We start from the raw sequence: 22,592 nt of genomic DNA, 5'->3' as shown, positions 1-22,592 counted from the left end.
TAAAGCTGTATTTTGTGCTGAAGAGAACCCTGCTAATGTTCAAATTAAGAGGGATCAAAAATATTCTTCCCTTTCCAACCTGTTTGCAACTGGTCTCTCAAAAAGTATAAAAAAATAACATTATAAACTAAAACAAAAATGCCCTTACTGCACGCATGCTTACTTCCCATGACAAGGGAATTCACTTAAATGGCATGTCAATTAATTTGTAATTCAGACTGGCAGCTCTACACAAATGGAAAGATACTGCTTTTGATTACACAATGCAATAGTGCTAATTCAACAGACAAACTAAACACTTCCACAGGAAAAGACAGTCACTTATGTTTATGTAAGCAGCAGTGAAAGAAAAATCTAAAGACTTGCGCATAAATTATGATTCCCCAGAATATGCCAGCAAGCTAAAGAAAACCCTGAGAAATAATGTTAGTTTAGATCCTTGACAGAAATACATTTCACACAAACCACCCCTGGCTCAGATAAATATAGCGGTCATTCCACTGTGCCCCTTCAGTGCAATTTACAGCATCCAGTGCTGATGATAGAGGTCACAACTGCTTTACTTCTCCTTGCTTTAACTGAAAATGCATTTTACAATCAAAGTTGCAGTAACCCCACTGTATATCAGAGCAAAGCAATGACACATCCAACCCTGTGGTGTTAATTATTACTTAATCATTACCTTCACCTATGAAAAGAAAGAAAAGTCTGACCAAATAAATCTACAGGGTTTTTTAGGCCGGTTTTGTTTGTTTTTTGCCAAAGAGACTGGCATTGTGCAGCCTCTAACCCAAGTGCTACAGAGAATTCAGACTGCAAACCTTGGGTGTCTTCAAGGATGAGTATTTTCCAGGAAAAAATACATGATGAAAGCACAATTTCACTGCTCTGCACCTCTACCACATCGTTTACCTATTTTTAACTTCCAAACACTCACACCTCCCACTACACAATGTTTCATTTGTCATTCACTATTTATTTCAAAGCTGGAAGCTAAAGGTATTTCCATGAGTAGGTAATTTCCATCTAAGTGGTGCACACCGCTGGTACCTGCATGATGTGCCCTAGACAGGTAACCCAAGCACTGCCTACTGCACAGCTAATTCTGGCTTCATCACCCTCTGCTTTTCCCCCTCTCCTCCAAGAAGCAGCTTTTCAATACAGCCCTCATAAAAAGGGTACAAAACTCCCAAGAGATCTGGAGGAGGTTTTTCCACAAGACAGGTTTATGTAGCAGTTTTAGGTACTGTGGTGACAAGAGGAGACAGAAGTAGCACCAGTAAAAAGGCAAGAGACAGAGGCAGGCACAGAGAGCTGAGCTTATGGCCTCTCCTTCCCCAAGCATGCCGAGTCTGTCAGTGCTTCCAATAAGTATGTCAGGATGGTTGAATGTCTAAATTTTCTTGTCTGGGCACCACAGGTGACCCAGAAGGAAAGGCCTATCGATCGCTGTCACTCAGACCACTTAGGCTGAGCCCAAATTAACAGAAATGGCAGCAGTACACGCTGTACCTCAAAGCGAGTCCTCGCAGAGTTACACCAGCCAGCAATTACTGCTTGAATCATCTGTGAGCAGCACTTGAGGGACACTGGGGAGGAGGAGAGCCCAGTGGCTCGGTGCCCCACAGCCAGCTGAGCCGCCACCCCTCCCAGCCCAGCTGCTCTGGGAAGCCACCCACGCTGCTGGAGCCCCCCAAGCCACCCCTCCTGCTTTGGGAGGGCACAGAGACAGCAACAAACCATGGGGCCCACTTCAACCCCTGCCTGAGGGCCACCATCACAACCTGGGCCCCGACGCCTCAGCGCGGCTCCGGCCCAGCCGCCACAGCCGCTCTGGGGCAGCGCCTCAAAGGCTGCAAAGTCATTTTTCATGCAAACAGCTGATTGATAAAACATCCTAGGTGAGAACATCATTTACATCGGCTGCCAAGAGAGTGTCTGCCTCTCACACAATCACAAATGTCGTTTCCACTGACTTTCTGTGCGTCACAATAAGCAATCTGCAAGCAGCAAGCGTGGTGCAACGAAAATATTTCAGCGCTGATGTTTTAACACAGAAACTTTTGCATCTCCAGCACACAGGAGCCAGTGTTTCAGAGCTCAACAGTGCTCTTCTCTGTGACTGCCTGAAACACAACCCTGCGGCCAAGGAAGGAGCGCAGAGGGATTTCTGCAAACACGCTTTGCCACAGGGCCGCACTGATTGCTCCCTGTAAGCAGTGCTGTGCAACAGACAGCTCTTCCAAAATCACTTTTCCAAGCCTTTCTGAGGAAGGTCTTATTAAGAAATAAAGACGCAGCTTGGCAGGCGGTTCCAGACAGCCTTGTTAGAGCTTTTGTAGCAAGTAAGCAACACTAATGGACTGCAGTAGAAACTGACATGTAAATTGTGCCTTCACTGGCTGTTTTACACTGAATTTTACGAAGTATCAAGAGACTAGAAACTGAAAACCAGACTTCTAGAAATAGAGGGACCATAAGGTCTGTTTAGTGTATTACTTCTTCAAGTAATACAGCACAGACCTAGGGAAAACATTTAAGGGTTAAAACCAGAATAAAAACAAGTAACACAGCAGGCAGCGTCTGAGGTCAAGAAACTACTCTCAGAGTGGTTTCAGCTCAGCAGAGATTGCTACAATTCAGGCTGCTCGAGCCTAAATTAAAAAAGAAATAAGATCTTCCTGCATGAACACCTTATATAAACCTACCAGTGCTTTCTTGCACTGTAACTTGTGTAGAATCATTTTTATTATTGATATAGACAAAGCAGTCTAATTTTGGGTTGCTGAATCATACATTGCTGTCTGGAACAGGAACTCTGCTTGGCACACATTTGAAAAGCAGGAGGATTAAAGAAGAATCATTACCATGTCAGCTATTAGTTTACACCAGCCTGAGAGCCCACATTTGAAGTGCAGTTAAAACAAAACATTATTTGAACAGATATGTTTGCGAGAACAACTGTTTGCCATAACTAATTTCCAAAGAAGTTCAACTTACAATCTCACTGCCCTGAAAACAGGGATAGGAGCTCAACTTTTTGCTCCAACTTGTCCCTGGGGGGTGCATTCCAAGGGGCAGCAAAGGCTGAAGGTAATGCCACACCCCCCCAACACACAGCAACCACACCACAGCCTTCAGAGAAATCATACTCTGAATGATCAAAAGCAGCAAAGTATTACAAAAACTGGAAGTTAGAACTTCATTGAGTGGTCTGCTATTCTTCAAGTTTTGGATTTTTTAAATTATTTGAACTTTTTCTACTACTTATCAACTAAAACAGTAGTTTTAATATCAAAGTTAGAACCTGCTGACAAAACTTGCTGGTCAAATAAAGAAGCCTCCTTGTTCAGCCCAGAAGAAATTAAGCTAGATACTAAAAATAACTTGATAACTCTTGAGAAAACAAGCCAAGAAATGAAACTATTTTGGATTTCATGTGATAATAATGTAGTGGGATTAAATACCTTTGTATGCCTAGAACAGAAATCAGAAGTACAGACTCTAAACAGTATTAGAGCAAAAAATAGGTTTTGGCATATTGTTGGAAATACATGTGCTTGGACACCTCTCTCTGAGGGAATTTCCTGCATACATTTCTTTATTTTCCATGCTGAAGATAAACGTTCTTTCTACATCCTGGCTCCTTGAAGCAAACACCACTACACGAGTGAAAGGCAGGGAAGGCTCTGCAGGACGGGAAGGGGCACTGGAGTCAGCGGCTGACTTTTGCACGAAGTAGGAAACCTCATCAGCAGTTGCTCAAGTACAGAGAAGCAGTGACTGATGCTATTGCTTTTCCGAGCACTGGAAAAATATGTTCATCAACACCTTGTCTCGTGGAGACGGGAAAAAAAGTTGCGGAGTCTCAATTCCCCTTAAGGAATCCTTTTTTTTTTTTTTTTTCGCCTTAAGTAGAATTAGGCATCTATGAACTCCTGGGCGGGTTAAAACAGTTTCAGCCGAGCGGTTCGTCTCGACAACAACCTGGGGAACGCTGCACCGGCGGCTCCTTCCCCCAGCGCTCCCCGTTACCGTGCGGGGCAGGGACGGGCCGGTGGCAAATAAGTAAATAAATAAATAAAAAACCAAGCCGGCCAAGCGGCGGGTCCCAGCCTTCCCTTCCTGGCGGATGTTGCCGAGCCGCCAGGCACAAAGCGGCGGATGCCGCCCGGCCAGCAGCGCATCCCCGCCGCCCGCACACACCTCCCGCGGGCACGGCCACCGCATCGCAAGCCCCGCACCGCATCGCAATCCCCGCACAGCATCGCAAGCCCCGCACCGCATCGCAAGCCCCGCATCGCATCGCAAGCCCCGCACCGCATCGCAAGCCCCGCACCGCATCGCAAGCCCCGCACCGCGCTCACCTGCGGGGCCGGGGCGCCGCTCCGCCGCCGCCGGCAGCGCCAGGGCCAGCAGCGCCGGCAGCAGGAGCCGCGGCCACCGGGCGCCGCTCCTCGCCATCTTCGCCCTCCGCACCCGCCGGCCTGCCCGCGCCACCAGCCCCCGACAGCGGGGAAAAGCGGCGGGCGTGGAAAAGGAGCGGGGAGAAGGCGCCTGGGGACCGCGGCGGGCAGACACCGCTCCTCCTCCGCGGCGGGCAGGAGCCAGGGGCGCTCCCCCCGCGCCGGGCTTTATAGGGCGGCGGGAGGGCCGACGCAGCCAGGGCACCGGCGGCGCAACAGGAGCCGCTGTCGGCGCACGGTGCCGCCGCCGGGGCCGGCGGGCCGCGGGTCTCCGTGCCTGCCGGGGCCGGCGGCGCTCCCGCCTTTGCTGTGCCAGCGGTTACACTCGCCTGCCCCGCCGGACACTTGCTCAGTGCTTTCATTGGCCATGATGTGTCGGTAAACGTGTTCCCGAGCATGCGATTTGGTTAGGGAGAGGGTGAGTACCTGGAGGCGCTGCGCCGTGAGCCCATAGAAACGACGCGAGCCTTCCGCCTGTGTGCCCTGATGGCATCCGGAGCTCGCTGCCCATCCGCTCTGCTGGAGAAGGACACGTCTGTCAAATCCTCCATCGCCTCAGCATTCAGCTGACTTGGTTCGTTTGTCTAATCAAAACACACAAGACTGCTACATTTTTACCATTGAATAATAGCCCAAAAAATCACTGCAGGCAAACTCGGTGATGATAAAGTGTGCTGGCCCACCTTCACTCTTTCTTATTGTGATACAAAGCATATTCAAATAAACACCATAAATGTTTAAAAGTGACATAAAAAAGCATATTCAATACCATAAATGTTAAAAAGTGACATGCAAAGCATATTCAATACCATAAATATTTAAAAGTGACATAAAATTTTAAAAGCAGATGTCAACCTGTTGGAATCAGTGTAGATTTACACCTTGGAAATACTATTTGAAGACCAAAGGCGTGATCCAAAACAAAAATTAATGCTGAAAGTAAGATTCATGTATTTGAGTTCCACATATATAACCATCAAATAGACACCTCATTTTTAATCCTAAATGTCTCTATGGGCTTAACAGATGTTCTTTTTTGGACCTATAGAGAACAGAATAAAAAGGGGGAAAGAAAGGGAAAACTTGACCTGGACTACTATGGCTCTAAGTGCGTGCTGTTATTTGGAACCCAGGGCAGAAACAAGAACCTGCATTATTCTCCTAGATGCCTTTATGGTTAATTGGAAGACCTCGTTCTTTCTGGGTCTGACTGCACAGTCAGCAGGGATGGAGAGCAAACCAAATAAAAAGACTGGGTCCATGGTCTGAAGGAGCTTCTGCAACGTAGAGCCTCATGAAAGCAACAGCTGGGAGCTAAAAATGTAATAATGCAACTGATGGAGCGATCCTCCAGTTCTTGGGAAATTACTCATTATGTTCTTTTTCCTCCCACCTCTTCCAGGCACACCAGAGAACAAATATGTTGTGAATGAAGACAGTATGACCACATTACTGCACACATCCATGAACAGCCTCTGCTCGCTCCAAGAAGCAGCACCACTGCTGCTGATCACCTCACCACATTAGCTGAAAGTGAGCAATGCTATGACTGGGATGATCCTGCAAGAACATCCATCTTCAGGTTTGGTTTTTCAATAAACAAGTTCAAGAAATTTGGCTAATGGAAAATGAAGATGGAAAAAACAGTTAATCTATCACAGCTGTAGTTTTAAGGTAGAAAACAGTTTAAACAAGCATTTCAAAAGAGGTCCTCAACAGATCAAATCTCACCTCATATCCAGAACAGTTTAATGGTAACACTTGTACTGAGAGATAGAAAGTGTAATTGCAAAGCTGGAAAAAAAAAAACCAACCTTATTGAGAATAAATCACTAAAGACATGTAGAATACAGTACCATCAACTCTGAAAGAAATCACAGATTTCTTCAATAAAGTCTGAGAGGAAAAAACAGGACCATTGGGTATAATTTCAGAATACCATGGAGATGATGTCATGGCTCCCAGGGATGGAATGGAAATCAGACAAAGCTTCAGCCCCTAGAATTGAGAGTAAAATCAGTGGCTGATGGTCACGTACATACCCAGTGCTTTGAGAAATCACTGTCATAAGAAGCTGCTTTCATCAGAGAAAATACACAGGTCCTGAAACAGCTCTGTTAGGTGGAAACCAATGGGCATAAAGAGGAGAGAGTGTCCAAGAGGAATCCTAAGAGGCATTTTGTTATCAAAACCTACAAGTAAACAGTAGCAGGGAAGAATGAAAAGAATTGGTGAAAGAACTCTGTAAATATGCAACAGTGAAAGGAAAGGAAATAGCTGGGGAAGACAGATTTCTAAAGTAGGAGGAAAATGGGTTGAGGGGACTGTGATATAAACACAGCTCATACCTGTGAGTGCAAGCCCAGACTTGGACTAGAAATTTATGCATTTTCTTGTTATTTTCCATGGTCTCTTGAAGGCTAGTTTCAATTTTAGACTGTTCTTAGAAAATGCAAGCTTTGTCCCCAGAGAGAAAACAGAGCTGAAAGCTACCCAAAATACTGCTTTCAAAGTGACAGATGTGGTCAAGACTTCTCCTGCCTCCTGCCCCCAGAGGCTTCACTCGGACATTGGCTGATGGAAAGGAAAATGCTTGTGAAACTCCAGAACTGAGCTGCACCAGCTGTGCAGTGCCCAGGGGCTCTCTCTTGCCCTGCTCTCACAGACACTTGGGTTGGAAATGCTGCTTTTGTGCACAAATACCAACTTCAAGGCCTGAACTGGCAGCTGGTGGTTAGCAGGGTCTTCAGCTCTCCTGATGCTTTTGCAGGCTGCTTCAGAACTGGATTGCTGGTGTAGCATCTGCAACACTTAAAACATTTACATATTAGAGCTCCTAAGCTGAAACTTACCCTCAAACCAAAACAATTTTAAAGAATAACATAGGCAGTATTGAGTGAAATGTCCAAGTATGCCTGTTAAGCTACAGAGGTTGACTCCTGAAGCAATTCCTATGGATGTTCCAAGAAACAGGCTTACATTCTTGCTATTCTCACTATTTGTTCCTTTGATTTTTTTTTTACTTTATTGAGCCTTTTTCCCTTTCCTGTGCAACAAGGCAATTTCTTCTTAAGAAATGAATATGTTTTGTTAAGTAGGCGTGGAGGACAGAAGAGAGTTTTAGTTGCGAGGCCTTGAATGTGGGAGCCCAAGGACTTTTTTGTCCTAAAACTACAGCAGTAGTGAGGAAAACAAGCATGAGAGCAACTGCAAGCAGTCCTCACTTCCAAAAGTAACTGTGTAAAGTGATTTTCTAACCTCATAATCAGTTACCAAATTTATTTATTTTTCAGACCCTGTGCATTTTCAACAGCTCAGCAATAATATCTGAAATTCAGCTGGCAGGTATTTGGGCAAAATTCTACAGTACCTCTGCAGAAGACAACAGTTTCCTGAATTGTTTCTAACCCTACTTCCTTTGGTAGCTCTTCCTTGATATTTAGAGAGCTCTTTTACGGTCTCAGTAACTCCCTGTCTGTATCTGCCCATCTGTACCTCCTTGTCCCTTTCTCCTAATTGCCTGTAGGAAATTATCATGAGGTTAGAAACCCATCTTACCCAAACCACCACCAATTTTGCATTTCAAAATGCATGTAGCCAATGCCACGTGGAATGGAAACAAAGGCAGTTCACTCCAGTACCAGCCCACCACTGCAGTCAAAGGGAGGGAGGTCTTGTTGCAGAAAGCCTTCTAAACCACAGGAACTTCTTATGAGACCTTTTTCACATCCTCTAATTACTCTTCATCTCACTGTCCTTAAAGCAAAGACCAGTGTGTGCAGTTGCAGTGCTTTTCCTCTTCTTGAATTTACCTCACCTTGCATCTAGGCCTCAAAACCATTCTTTTATTCTGGAGCCCCACTAGATTACCTTTTCCACAAATGCTAAAATGGAGAAGCATTGGTCACATGAACTTCCTTCCCTAACCTTGTAACACTAAAATTATTCATTATATATTAATTAAAACAAAAGAAAAATAACAAGATTGATGAGTGGAAAGCCACAGACAGAAGAGATTTTTAACAATTCCCCAGCAGCAGCATTCCAAGAATAAAATAAAATCATCATGCAAGGATCCCAAGTCCCTAACCTCAATAAATATCATAGTTTTGTAACAGATAATAAAGTTTTGTCTGGGCAAAATCAGATATTCCCCATGTATTTTTAATAGCAGCAGTCATTAGTTATTTGCTATAAAGAACAAATTGATTCATCTTCTATTCCAGATTTTCCTCTCAATATCTTTCTTGTTGCATAAATTTTGTCCTCTCTGTGTGTTATTGCAGTAATTCCACAGCAGTGATTTCACTGCCTGGGTCAAGTGGATATAAACTATAAAATTAAATAAAAGGTTTTGTCTTCTTTCTTATATCATGGGTCTAATTTATTAATCAAAGTAGTTACATGAGTTCATTTTTGAAACTAGGTTTGTAAAAGACCTTTGAGATAGTAAGTCATACCAATTTTTCCAGTTAAATTATTTACCTAGTGTAATTTCTAAAATGAAGATACTAGTTTTGAATTATAAATTCAACACATGTCAGTATTTTACATGAATCGGGGATAGCTGAAAATAGATGTTTGCTATTATAGAATAATACTAATAGGAATTGACATTCCAAATTAATTAAAAAAAATAAAATCCCCTTGTCAGTCATAGGAAAAAACCTTCTTCAGATATATTTAGTTCAGGTGCCTGAAGTGGTTTAAATTTGACCACAAGCCAATGAAACACTAGCATTAAACTATAATTAATTTTTCTTCTTTAAAAAATAATTATAAATAGGGATGTGAAAATCCATCTGGCATTGAACTGTGCATCAGACTGTCTGACTTAGTATGTGTGTGCAAGCCTGTAATGAGGCCTCTTAAGTACTTCAACCCTAATAAGAACTCTTCCACAGACAAATTATTTCCAAAGAATCGGGCTAAATGGCACTGAAATTCTAGTCTTGCTTTCTGAAAATAGTTTCTCTTTGGTTGCCTCCCTTTAATTTAACCTCAATTTCAACCAGAATATGTCTCTGAGGTGCTGCCCCAGTGGTGTGATTGTGGGTGTGATCCAACCATGGCCAAGAGCTGCCAAGGGCTCCTCAGGGATGCTCAGCACCTTTCACTGTGGAGCACTGGGGGAACCTTTTGGGTTGGAGTCAGGGTTTCTTTCCCAAACCACCCAATCAGAAATTACTTCATTTCATTCACTTGTTTATAATTTTAGCTATAAACAGCCCATATGAGCAAAAGATTAATAGGGCTAGCAAGCATTTCCAGGGTATAATCGGCTGTCATCCCATAATTACTCAAAGAGATTGAACGAGTGGCTTTGAAATTACAAGGAGAGTTGCATTCTTTTACTGAGATGGGAGCAGCGAAACATGAATACCCATGAAAAGCCCTGCTAGGTTTTTGTCTGTGGTTCATCCTTTAGCATTTAGCACACGGTTGCTCCAGCCTCAAGGGCCTATCCTGTGGTACAGAAGTCAGTGAGCACCCTGAGTGTTAATCCTGCTGATCTGGCTTTAAACCAGATGCATTAGTCCTCTGGTATTGCTTCTGCGGGACACAAAGATCTGATCCTCATCTTTCACTTCCATTGCATTCATTTTTATGTGATTTATATAAGCAAAGAAACTGAGAATTAAATCCTGCAGAGTAATCCCTGCTGGTTATGGTTGATCTTGTAAAGATTTCCCTCCCATCACCCAATAAACTATGAAATGCTTCCCACAGCCTCAAATGAGAGGTGTTGAAATGCACAATTAATCAACATGACTAAAGTGTTGCTTTTGTTATAGTTTGGAGATGCAGAAAAGAATATAATAGAAAAGGAAGCAACATTCAAGAAAACTGGCAAAAAAAAATAATTTTAAACTTTTGCTGTGTGGGATTAATATAAACTAGTAGAAAAAATGCCTTTCAGAAATTTTCTGGAGCTGGGAATCGAGTGGAGTTTTGTGTCTGTCAAAACCCCATCACTGTAGAAGCATTCCACTGAAGTGAGCCTGTGGTGTTGAGCAGGCTGAGGGGTGTCACATGTGTGTGATCAATAGGGGAGGGGAGCTCACGATGTATTTTACAATAGTTCCCCTAAAGCTGACTATTTTTGTGATTTCAGAAGACCAGAAGAGAGTTCTAGAGTGGCAGTTTGAAAAAACCACTGGAGCAGAGAACCATGTCCCCACAAGTATTCACCTATGGGAAGACATCAGATTTCTTACCCTCTGTTACTGAAATGGTTTTGGTCAAAATTTCTTTTCCTTCTTCCCCTGCTCTGGGAGTTTTATGTCTGTTCTGTCTATCCACAATGATCTCATTCTCTCCAGCTGACTTGTTTGAGGTAAATAGAAACAGCTGTCCTAATTTTGACAGGTAGTTTTTTTTTTTTTAGTAATTTAGTTTGATTTATAACAAAACTGCCATTAAATTACTCTTATTCCTACTTCCTGTATGATGCAAATGAGGAGTCCCAGATGGCCTGAAAACAGCTTCTGGCAGCATTTCTGGAGCACTATATTCAGGAGAGAGAAGAAAGGAGATGCACTGGCCATTATTTTGCTGCTGCAGAGTCCCTTTCCACTCTGGAGCCTTTCAGCTCCTTTTCAGCAGGCAGTGTGTGAAAGAGCAGCCTCAGGAAAGGTGAAGGAAAGCTAAGAACCACAGATTTTATTTTTTTTTTTTAATTTAGTGGCTGGTCAAAATATTATATGGCTTTTCAATACCCAACTATTTTGCCTCTTGACAAAAAAACCTTTTACAGGGAAAAAAGGTGGCAGCCAATAAAAACAAGGAGAATAAAAATAGCATATTTAAATGAACAGTTAAATACAGTTACCATGAAAGCTGAGGTTGTGAGCAGTGTCCCTGGCACAAGCAAGGAAGCAAGAAAATCTCATGACTCAATCAGCAGGGGAGTGTGCTTTCAAACTTAGAAACATTTAGGAGCTTTGCACCTTTGAGGGTTTTTTCTCATCCTCTTCTCCCATCTTGCATTGTGTGTGTACATGGCTTTATTTGATAGCAGGGGATATGAGGGGATTTTAGGTTCAGATCACTACTAGAAAGCTCTCTCTGCAGAGCAGGCATCCCAGCTGTTAGCTCACACTTGTGTACTCCATCACTTCACTCAGTGGCTGCTCGGGCAAGTGTGAGAGCAAAACAGACTCAGAGCTTTAACACTGAAATGGCCAGGAGTTACTGGAGGGATGAAAAGAGTGTTAGGTTACAGGCTGTGTACTGTGAAAACCAGTCTGAATGGTTCTTCTCAATTGTATTTTTTAGGCCAGTGAGCAAAAGCACACGTTGTTGTTTTTTTTTTTTTTTAAGGCTGGGAGCTTGACTGTTCTCAGCTTACACAGAAAGGGGCACGTAGGAGGCAAACTTTGAATAGTAGCACAGTTCTGATGAATGTTATCCACTCTATGTTCAGGACAGCTCACCTGTCTACTATTCACAGAGAGACTGAAATTAATTGAGAACTTCCAACAGAACCTCAAGAGAAATCTTTTCAAAAGATTTTGAAATTTAATTAATTTTTAGCACATCACTCAAGAGAATCCAGGGGGATGGCTACTTTGAATTCAGAGACTGCAATTTCTGCTTATTTGGTTTGGATGCTCAAGAAGATGAAGTCTCTAACTAAAATAATTCTGATGACTTGTCAAGATTGGCAAAACCTGACATTGGCAGTACATTTGGTTCTGGCTTTAGGAGGGTAGTTTCAGGGGTGATCTGGCTCTTCACATCCAGACAATCCTAAGCCTGTGGTGTTCAATGCAACATACAGATTGATTCTGCATTAGGAAACATGATGGAAAGAAATTCCTTTTTCCATTTAAAGAAAACTAAACAAACTTTATGTATTGGAAGGCAGCAATATCCTCCAGTGTGGGGAGAAAATTGTGATGGATAAACAGCAGAAGTCCCAGGTAGCCCTGCAGTACCCCAGCACTCTGAATGGCTGCTCATAAAGTTCCAGGCAGAATGAAGAAAGTGGCCAAAATGGCATATAAACTGAATATTAGGTGCTGAAGAATCTGGGTCTCTGTCTTGTTCTGCTTTTCCGTCTTCCTCAGGCTTTTTTCACTCCATCAAGAAGATATGTGTAGTATAAAATGCTGTAGCCAAAGTCACTTTTGTAGAGTTTAGAAGATTGACACTTACAGTACTCAACCTAACAGTACCCTCAGACAAACTGTGCAGGCAGCCTCTGTTCCAGGGTTCCTCAGGGAGGAGGGACACTCGCTAGGCACAGAGCACACATCCCCAGGAGGCTCCTACTAAATGGACAGGAAAAAGCCAAATTGTTGTCATGGCAAAGAAAAGGGGTTGACACAAATTCCTTTTCCTTGCATCCCTGTACCACAGTAAGGCTATACTGGCCTTTGAGACATTTACACATTAACAATGTTCTTTGATAAAGCCAGAATGAAATAAGGAAAAACCTCTAGCCCCTGTATCTAACTCTGGCAGGCAGCTATCTGGCAAATTATCACCTCTGCAAAACCCTTACATACAGGAAAGTCTTATTATTGTGGCTGTCCCATCGTGCTTACATTCTGCCTGCTACAATTTAGAATTTAGCTGAAAATATGACTGTAGAACTCACTGTGGCTCAGCTATAATGCTCCCCTCGTGTAGTGAGAATACTGATTATTACTTGCATTCAGGTTCCTAGAGTGGGATATTTACATGTGATTCAGGAAATACTGAGGTCAGTAATACTACTTTTGTTACTCTGCTTGAAAAAGCTACATAAACATTTGTGTTAACCCACTAAATTCTTCCTAACCAGAGATATGTGATATAAATTATAAACAAAAAAATTATCTTTATATCAGCTATTATCATATTATTTCCCTCTCATGTATCCTCATTTTCAAGATGCTTCTTGACAGAAGTTTTTCGAAGGTAAAATGCATTTAGTAAGCATCTTTCTTCAGCAGGATCATTAAGTAATCTTAGCAGATTATTATTAATTAGATTTTGTTATTGGTATCAGTTTGGTAAATACAGTATTGTTTGACTCCAGAGAGGGGTCAGACACATTGCGCACAGTATTGTAGTGACAGCCTGCAAAATCCTGCTGAGCACCACCTGGGCTAGCAGGGGGCTAGCACTTTGAATGATGATGTTGAGACTGTTACTTAATATTTACTGAGCCATCAGGACTCCTTAAATCACTGTATAAAGCTATTGTGAGGTATTATTATTGCCACAGGCTATTCATATTACCCAATTTAAAGGTTCATCCCCCAAGAGGTAACAGTGATAACATCCCCAGCCTTCCAGTCTAAAGAATAGAAATCACTTGCTTCCAAAACAAAATATAATCTTTAAATTGGACCCTGCTCAAATAGCTACCAAAGCCAGAGAGAGCGTTATGACACAACTTCCAACACCTATCGATACAACAAAAAGGCAGAAAAAAAATCCCCTCTAAATAACAGATATTCAAGAAAATGTATCCGCTGCTAAAGTCAGGCTTCTGCAAAATCTCAGTGGCAGCCCCTTTCTGTTCCTGATACCTGATGTGTCTTTTTCCAAATGAGTATCAGAGAGAATGAAGATTCTTGTTGTTTTAGTAAGACCAGGCCATTTAATCCCGCTCTTCATCTTTTCCTTCTGCTATTCATGAGCAGCCCAGATTGCTGTTTGTCAATATACATTTGTTCTATTGAGTTATTACAAATAATTCTCCAGTTCTCAAACATAATTCTAGCTTTTTATTCCCCCTATGCTGTAAGACTGTAATTGAGACAGCTGATGATGTATCTGAATATAAACTTCCATAAACAGACACTGTGAGTTGGAACTCAGCTGCACGTAGGCCAGCCACACACTTTTTCCACTCTGACTCTTTCTCCCTGCATCCAGTTGGGGAAGATGTTTTGGCTGTGACTCCCCTGTGGCTTATTCCACGTCACACCAATGACCAACAGGAGTGAGGAAAAAGCTACTGGCTAAATGTCCACAGTTCTCAGTCAGCACACCAAGAATCTCAGGTGAGATGCACTGCTTTTCTCTTCTGAAAGGGATCTGCACTCTCCAGGCAACCTTCAAAGCCTTGCAGCTCTCTTTGTGGAGCCTGTCCTCCTCACCTTTCCAAAGACAAAGAACTTACTGCAGCAGTCAAAACTTCACTGGCTGTGTTTGTTTTTCATATAGTGCAGACGGGGGATATTAGGCAGGAATTTTCTTTACAATCACCGTTTATATCACTCGCTCTTGTTCTTTTCATCCCAGAGAAAGCCTAACCTTTTCCCATGGAATTTCTTTAAAGTGAGTCACAGAAGTCAACTGCTGCCCAGGCACTCACAGGAAAGGAGGATTTACATTTCATGTGTGTTTTTAGGAACACTCTCCTGTCACACCATTCGTCTCCATGACTAAATTAGGTCATTCTTTTGCTTTTTCCCTCTTTGTATTGTAGAGGAAAACAGACGTGATTTATCAGTCTGTCATTATGGAGGAGGCTTCATTCTGAATTCGTCCATTCACTTCTAACTCCATGCAAACTTCAGCCTGTGATTCCCATCATTTTGGGGCTCCATAACCAGAGAGCATGACTGGGCAAAGACTTGGATACTTTGGTGATTAAATATTTATAAAACACCTAATTTAGATGGTGGGTGGATGAAAGCAAGGAAGCAACACTTCTCTGTGACGTGGTGTCCCCACAACCCACTGGAAAATATTTGGCAGTAAGCAAAGATGCAGAACGCAGGTACTAGGGAATATGCTTTGTTTCTCCATGTGTGCTTTGTTTCTCCATGTGTGCTGTGCCTGAGGAGCCTCTTGATGGCAGGTCCCTGGGGGACAGGAGGTGTCACTGGACCTCACCCCCCTGCACAGCCCGAGAGCAGTGCTGTAGGGCACCCTGCGCCTTTCCACTGGGGATGAGGAAGAGAATGCTACTCTTAAGGATGTGAATGCTTTCCAGACTTCTACAGATTTTAAATTTATCGAATGAGTTTTTAATCTTGCACCAAAACACCTTTGGGAGCTGCATATGTAAACTTTTAAACCAAAGTCATCTTTTGCACTTGTGATCTGCTCCATTAATAGCATGGAACTGATTGGACTTGGAAGAAACTCATTTACTGCTCCACAGTCACAGAAATCTCCAACAAACAGGGCACTGTCTAACTAAGTCTAATGTAATCATTAACTCAAGGATAATTATTTAGAGAATTCCACCATATACAAAAACTTTAAACACAAAATTGCTAGATTAACAGGAGCATCCTCATCATTCTACCCGGCTGCTTTTAGTCTTTTGGGAGAAAAAAAAATTATAGTTCTTATATTTTAACACGAGAAGAGACACTTGATCAGGTGTTCTGACCAGAATGCCACACTCACTGCATTTCTCTTCCATACACTCATATTACAGCCAAAAACGAACATGTGTTAAATTAAAACATTTTGGTCCTCAGCAGAGTAAACTGTTGATGCCATGCTGACAGCCTGTTAACAGCCATCAGCTATTACTAGAATTGCTGTGGGAGTTTGTAGGAAGGCATTTGCAAATGCTTTATCAATACAGATTTACCTCAGCAGCAAAAGGACAGACAGCATCACTTGTTGCAGCTTGGGTGGAAAATGCCTTATTCTTCCTCCTAGCCAAAGAAAAAGCACCTGAATCAAAAAAAAAAATTGCAGGGAGACAGCTCAGGAGCTGCCTGGGTTGGAAGCTAACAGTCTCAGGGAAGGAATGAAGCTTCAGGAATTGCAAGTTTTCCAATTTTTACCTGTAATCAGACAGCACACCTCCAAAGAAAGCTCTCATCATGCTCTTTTGTCCGGTCACTCCAGACTGCAGCTTGATTATTCAGCTGAAATTTCAAGCCCTGATATTTTTAGCATCATTCTCTTGCTTTTTCCCTTTGTCAGCAGGTTTAAATAGTCATTTTTAAATAGTCAAATTCTAATAATAAATGTAGATTAGTGAAAAATCTGTATATCTGTACCTAGATATAAATACTGCTCTGGCTGGATCTGAGCTGGGATGCAGAGATTTATCAGTGGTGTTAGGTGCCCTCTGGACCAGGTAGCTCCTTGCCTTTGACTTTGTCCACCTTGGCTCAAAGGATTTTGAAGTCAAATATGTTTTGCAGATGTTTACACCTCATTACCTCTTTCTGAAAAGATAAAAAGTTCACTTGTGCACACTTCTCTCTTCAAACTTTGCTTGAGTTCCTCTGATAGTGAGGGCTTTTGCTAAATTTCACCACATAATTACTGAAGTGTAAATCCCCAGGAAAAACAATTTGCTGAAGAGATTTCTTATTTGCAGCTTAAGAGATGCTGATTATTTGGTGTTTTACTCTGGCATCGAATTGTAGTATCTTCCTTAGAGCATGCATAACCACAGATTTTTTTTTAAATTTTCATTTATTTTCATTAATATGCAATTTTGCACAAGTATTTCCTTCAGCTACGCATATTGCTTAAAAGTTGAACACCATAAATGAAGCACAAGCACTGTACAAAAATTTAGTTGATTTATTCAACAGATTTTGCCTTAGTCTGTCTTGCTGTCTTCTCTACCACTACCACATTAACTAATTCTCTTTTTCTTTTATTTTCCTTTTTTTTTCCCCTTTATTTAATGTTCTGCAACACATAGGTAAGTTCTTGTTCATTTCAATGGCTGGCTTTAATTCTTGGTGCAATTTAATACTAGCTTACCACTTCTAATAGCCCTTCCAAAGTTTGTTCAGTGGAAAGGACAGGGCACAGTGAGCCCTTGTCTGTGTTGAACAACTTTCCTTGTATTTCTTTTCTGTCCCAATCTGGCACCAAGCAGAATACAGGCATAAACAGTGTCAGCAAGCTCAGCCTCAGTCTGCTGAAAGACCTGTATTTTCCACGAGCAACAAATTCTGCTCTCAGAAAAAGTAGATAATAAAGCAATGTGCCTCAGTACCTTCATACAGTCACATGCAGTGGGATCAAAAAAAAGTTTTATACCAGTTAAAAAGCATGATTGGCTGTAGAGCAAAGGAAGGCAGGATTTAGGTGTTAATGTGTAGGTCTTTGCCAGACATACACACTCTTGCAGTATGAGGATTCCTGTTGTTCAAATTCCCCAGAGCAAGTGTTGCTCTGAGTGGTTATGTGTGGCTGGAGAGAGCCACAGTAAGAGCAGGAGACTGAACTTGAGCTGAAATATTGCCTGAGCTTGAGAAGATCATAAAGAACCAAAGGAACAACTTGCAGCATGTACAGACTGCTGGAGGGAGCTCCTCAATGAGGTACATGACAGCTCAGTTGTACAGCAGGGTATAACTAAACACAAAGCAAACCAGCACAAAGAAATGCTCGGGCAAGGTGAGATACCCTGGGAGGCTGTGCTGTTCAAATTGAGCAAAAAAAAAATCCCCACATTCAGGAAAAACTGTGCACTTCCACAAGAGCAGGACTACACTTCAGAGCAGGAACATGCAGTCAGGACCTCAATTAGAAAACACTACTGTTCTGATCTGCTGGTCATACACAATACTAGCAAAATGCTGCTCTGAACCCCAAGGTCAAGGCAGCCCCAAAGTCTTGAGTGTTTTCAGGGTCGAAAAATATGACTGGGTCATTTAAATTAGCAAGTTACCTTTTGTTTATTCTTCTCTTCTTATGAATAGCTTTAATTATAGCCTTCAGCACAAGCCTCAGTTAGCCTGGGAGGTTCCACGCAGCATTTGCTGCCCACAGCTCACTCCTGGGGCTCCTGCCAGCTCAGTGAAGCACCACGGTGCCAGCCCTGCCTCCCAGGCAGTGCCATGGCAGCGCTGCAGTGCTGCACACCTCCCTTTGAACTGCACCTTTGTCCATGCAGTGATGTGCAGCTGCATGGGAATTTTCCTGAGGCTGAACATCTCCTCATCACTCCCTCTCTGCAGCACATGATTTAAGGAACTGGAGACTCCTGACCAGTGGTACCGGTGCTGTACTAGCTCACTGCCCCATTTATTTTTTGGCAAGCATTTGCCCTCGGGGACTAACGGTGGTTGTGCATCAGGGGCAGGGGGAGCTGCGAGGTCCTGGCACACACAGCTCTGTGCTTGCTGCTCAGCCTCCCACCACTGTCTGCCTGCTCCTTGGAGAGGCAAGCAACAAAGGAGAAATACTGACTGCCTCGATGCTACCAGCTGCCCTGGTTCAATAACTAGGTCAGCTAAAGGTTAAACCAGCTGAGGCATAAGCAGCAAGTTTAAATTTAACCAAAAAAAAAAGAGAGAGAGAGAAACAAAACTGAAAACAAAAACTTGGCAGTCCAAGTCACAGCCATTCACACTGAGCCATCTCATGTCGAGGGGGGCTAAATGCACCTTAGACATAAATCAGTGACATTAAACCAACAATTAAATCAGCCTGTTTCCTTGATGTACCCTGCTGTGATATATTAATAGCTTTTTGCGTTCTGTAGCAAATTCTGTCAGAAATCATAGTCCAACTCCAAATTATACCATTTACCAAGCCTAATGCAACTTTAAGGACATTACACAGTATTTTGTCTAAGTATTTTTTAATCAATCATGGTTTAACATGCACACACACATTTTTTAATTTTCCTAGTGCTGTGTAATTGCATTTGAAGCTTAGGATTTTGCTGCTTTGGTGGAAAAGACACATCTAGCTTTCCACACTCATGTAGGGCATACATACTTTGGAGATAGTGTAATGTGAAATTCCTCCACTGAGAAAATCAGAATGACATCTAAGGAAACTGCCTGTAGATCTCAGAGCCAGGTTTAAGCACTGGAAAGATATTTTCTGTGCTAACACTGCCACCCATCGAAAAATAAAAGGCAGTCATTGTATGTCCCTGTTTTCATCTCTTCTTCCTCTTTGGTATGCTGCAGTGTTTTCATGGACATTTTCTCCTCATTAATAATGTCATGTTATCAGGTAAAAATTGTAAATAAATTAAACCTAAGTGGTAGGTCAAACATAGCTATAAACCAGAAGATAAATTCTCTCCAGAACAAAATCAGTAATGTACAGAATTCTCCCTGTGAATGGCAACAGGGAGCAGCTAAACCCCTAGCACAAAAACATGACATGTAAAACCATATACATCATTAAAGCATGATGTACATGAGCAGCCTGATCCAACAGAATTCCACCAGCTGGGCTCTTCCCTCCACCCTGGGAGAGCTGCACTTTTCCTTTCTTACAGGGAGATTCTCCCTCTGACCTCTTGCTATTATCTCTGTGGTTCTTACACCTTTTTTATCTCCTGCCTCACCAATATTAAAATCAAACCACGATTGCTTTTTGCTTAACATGGCTCTTTACCTTGTGGTGGAGTGGTGGTTTCCCCTTGATGCAGTCCATAGTTGTTTCCTTGCCTGGTTGTGGAGGTTTCCTTATCTTCAAGTGTCTCTGGTTTCACAACTTCTTCCCTGAATCATGCTTTTACTATTTCCTCTCACAAATCATTAACATCCATATCATACAATGGCCATTAGCAGTGAAACACTTGAACCACGCAGTTTTACAATAAATTCCCTTGCACAAAGATTTGATTTTCTTTGTTATTTCTTGCATTTCCCAAGAGTTACCCCTGCACCTACAGTAGCAGGAACTAAATTTTGTTCAGGAAACCAGCTGCTCTCTCCTTCCCTGACTCATCTTTTGTTGTGCAGTCCTGCTCCCACTCTTAGCTTTTGGTCAAAGTTCTTCTTGTTAGTAAAGCCAGCACTAGGTACATGAGGGATGTAAAGGCTGTCCTTGGATCAACAAAAAGACCCAAGGAGACCTTTTTATGAACTTTGCAAATATGAATTAAAATGTTTTTAAAAGACAAACTGTTATACAATACTTTAAAACAATGCTCCTTCTCTTTTCCAATTAGCAAGGTTATTAGCAAAAACCCAATCTTGCTTACGACAAAAGTAGTGAGTCACTTTTTTAAAACACTTATAACTTTGTTTTCTGCAAAGTGGAATTAATTATGCTCTTCTATTGAGAAACATCATATAAATTATGGTTTTGTGTGCTATATGAACCCCAGGGTTTTATCAAGTGACTGCATCTCCTCTGCAACTAGAGAGGAAAAACTTACCAGGATGGCACAGATGGAAAGGTCATTAACAGAGGTAGAGAAATCCATCTGCAAATCTCACTCTGTAAAGGGTTTTATGTAACAGCTCAATCTCACTGAGATGTTATTGAATAACAGGCAGCATGCTGGAAATCTTCTAATGCTTCACACAGCCTGGATTTATGGACAGGGGGCTAAATCATTGTATTGCTTATTGTCTAAAGGATGAAGAGTGGAGAGTTCTGGACTGGTGATTTATTAAATATGGATGCTATTATGATTCTTTCAAAATGAAAATAAAAAGGCAGCTAAAAGAATGATTTATTCTTCACTTGACACAGAAATGTCAAGTCTCCAGAAGTTCTTGAAAAATTTAAGGACTAACCATTTTTCAATTAAATAGCAACAGAAAAAAAGTGAGATGACAAAGACAATAAGATACTGTTTGGGTAACAAGAGAGTTAGCCCTGGACAGCTTTAGTTAGGACTTCCCATGCAGTATTTTTACCTTCATGGGAGAGTGTGAGCTGTTTCACAAGACAAAAGTTTATGAGCTGTGTAACCAGTGTCAGTTATCCAGTTCCCCAGCTGATGGAAAGTTCCTCCAAGTCCAATGCTCTCTGTTGTTTTATGATCTGAGGTTGCAGAACTTCTTTCCAGTTCTTACCACAATTCTGGCAAATCTAAGATGCTTAGCTGCCACTTCTAACTCCTTAGCTGGATTCACTTATTCTCTCAGGTTATCTAAATTTTCACCTTATTTACTAATTTTGCTAAATACGTGGTAAAGGAAACAACTGCAGCAATCTGACCACTAAACTTGAGCAGCACAGAATCAGAAAATCTCAATGGGCAGCAGCAAAATTTACACAACTTCACTGTTGGATTTCACTGTATTTGAGAAACCTCTGTGCAAGAAATACACAGTTACCTTTGCTTTGATTAGGCTTCACACAATTGTTACTGTTTGCAACTGAAATTCTCCTTAAGATACAAGAATTGCAACATTGTTTTCCTACACATCTTGATGTGAAGTTGATCATTCTTAATGATTTGCATTCTCCCATTCTTCCCTTACTGCCCTACAGAGATGTACATTAATTTTTCTATGTAATTTTGTATGCAAGGTTATTGGGAAAATGGTGCTTCCGAGATTTAGGGTGAATAACTAAGAAAAAAATTTAAATTAAAAAATTTTAGTTACTTGGAGGAATGAAAACAGTCTCCTGGTTATGTCTTATTAGGCCAACTTCCTAACACCTCACTTAAATTTGCATACCGTCCCCAGTTTATTGTCAGCAGATGAATTTAAACGACAAGATCCTTTTCACCAAAGGCACAGGTGTGTTTGTCTACTGGCAAAATATTATTCCATCTATTCCTCAAACAGCCATGGACCTCACTCTAATGCAAACTGTAAATTTAAATTCTATGCAGCACCTGCCATGGAAGTAAATAGGTATTTTCAAATAGTCCCAAACAATGTTTATAAAAATATTTGAATAACTGCTGAAGTCCAGGGATCAAATATGCTTGAGCCTGGGACTTCAGAGCTACAGACAGAAATGAAGCTGTGTACCACCCCTTGCAGGAAAAATAATAATGATGGACTTAGCCACATGAATCCCTAGAGGACAGATCTGGTTTCTAATACATGTAGTTTCTACTCCTAACTCAAGTAACCAGAAACTTTTAGCAGATTTTGGGGAGATTGGATTTCTGGTATCTCATTAATAGATGGTCAATAAAGCACAAAATATTTATAATAATTAAGTTATAATATTATAAGTTAATTCCCTAAGAATAGTGCTGATAAATAAAAAATGCACCTCCAGCAACTCTATATACAAGGAAACTTAGCAGCAGAAGCTTATTTAACAAGGAATAATATACAATTTAAAGACTTTCAGAACAGTCTGGACTGTTGTCCCAAATTTACACAATTATTCCAACATCAAAGAGAATCCAGGTACACAGCAGCCATGGCATTTCTCTTTTCTTTTGCTTTTTCACTGGCCAGAAGAAACCAATAATTTGAAAATACTGAACAGAAGGATTCTTCAGCAGGACTAGAAAGCAACTGA

General features: G+C 41.7%; 1 protein-coding gene across 2 annotated transcripts in view; it reads right to left on the bottom strand.

Moving 5' to 3' along the window:
- Positions 1-4,717, bottom strand: part of PLOD2 (procollagen-lysine,2-oxoglutarate 5-dioxygenase 2) — a 47,686-nt gene extending 42,969 nt beyond the window's left edge. For both annotated transcript variants that reach the window (XM_041475708.1, XM_041475710.1), the window contains exon 1: positions 4,368-4,717. In XM_041475708.1, coding sequence (XP_041331642.1) covers positions 4,368-4,464 — 97 coding nt within the window. In that variant the 5' untranslated portion in view covers positions 4,465-4,717. The remainder of the gene's footprint in view (positions 1-4,367) is intronic.
- Positions 4,718-22,592: the final 17,875 nt, after the last annotated feature.

Source organism: Pyrgilauda ruficollis, unplaced genomic scaffold (genome assembly GCF_017590135.1).
Source record: "Pyrgilauda ruficollis isolate IOZ18807 unplaced genomic scaffold, ASM1759013v1 scaffold36, whole genome shotgun sequence".
Taxonomy (NCBI): Eukaryota; Metazoa; Chordata; class Aves; order Passeriformes; family Passeridae; genus Pyrgilauda; species Pyrgilauda ruficollis.
This window is presented reverse-complemented; position numbering and strand designations above follow the sequence as displayed.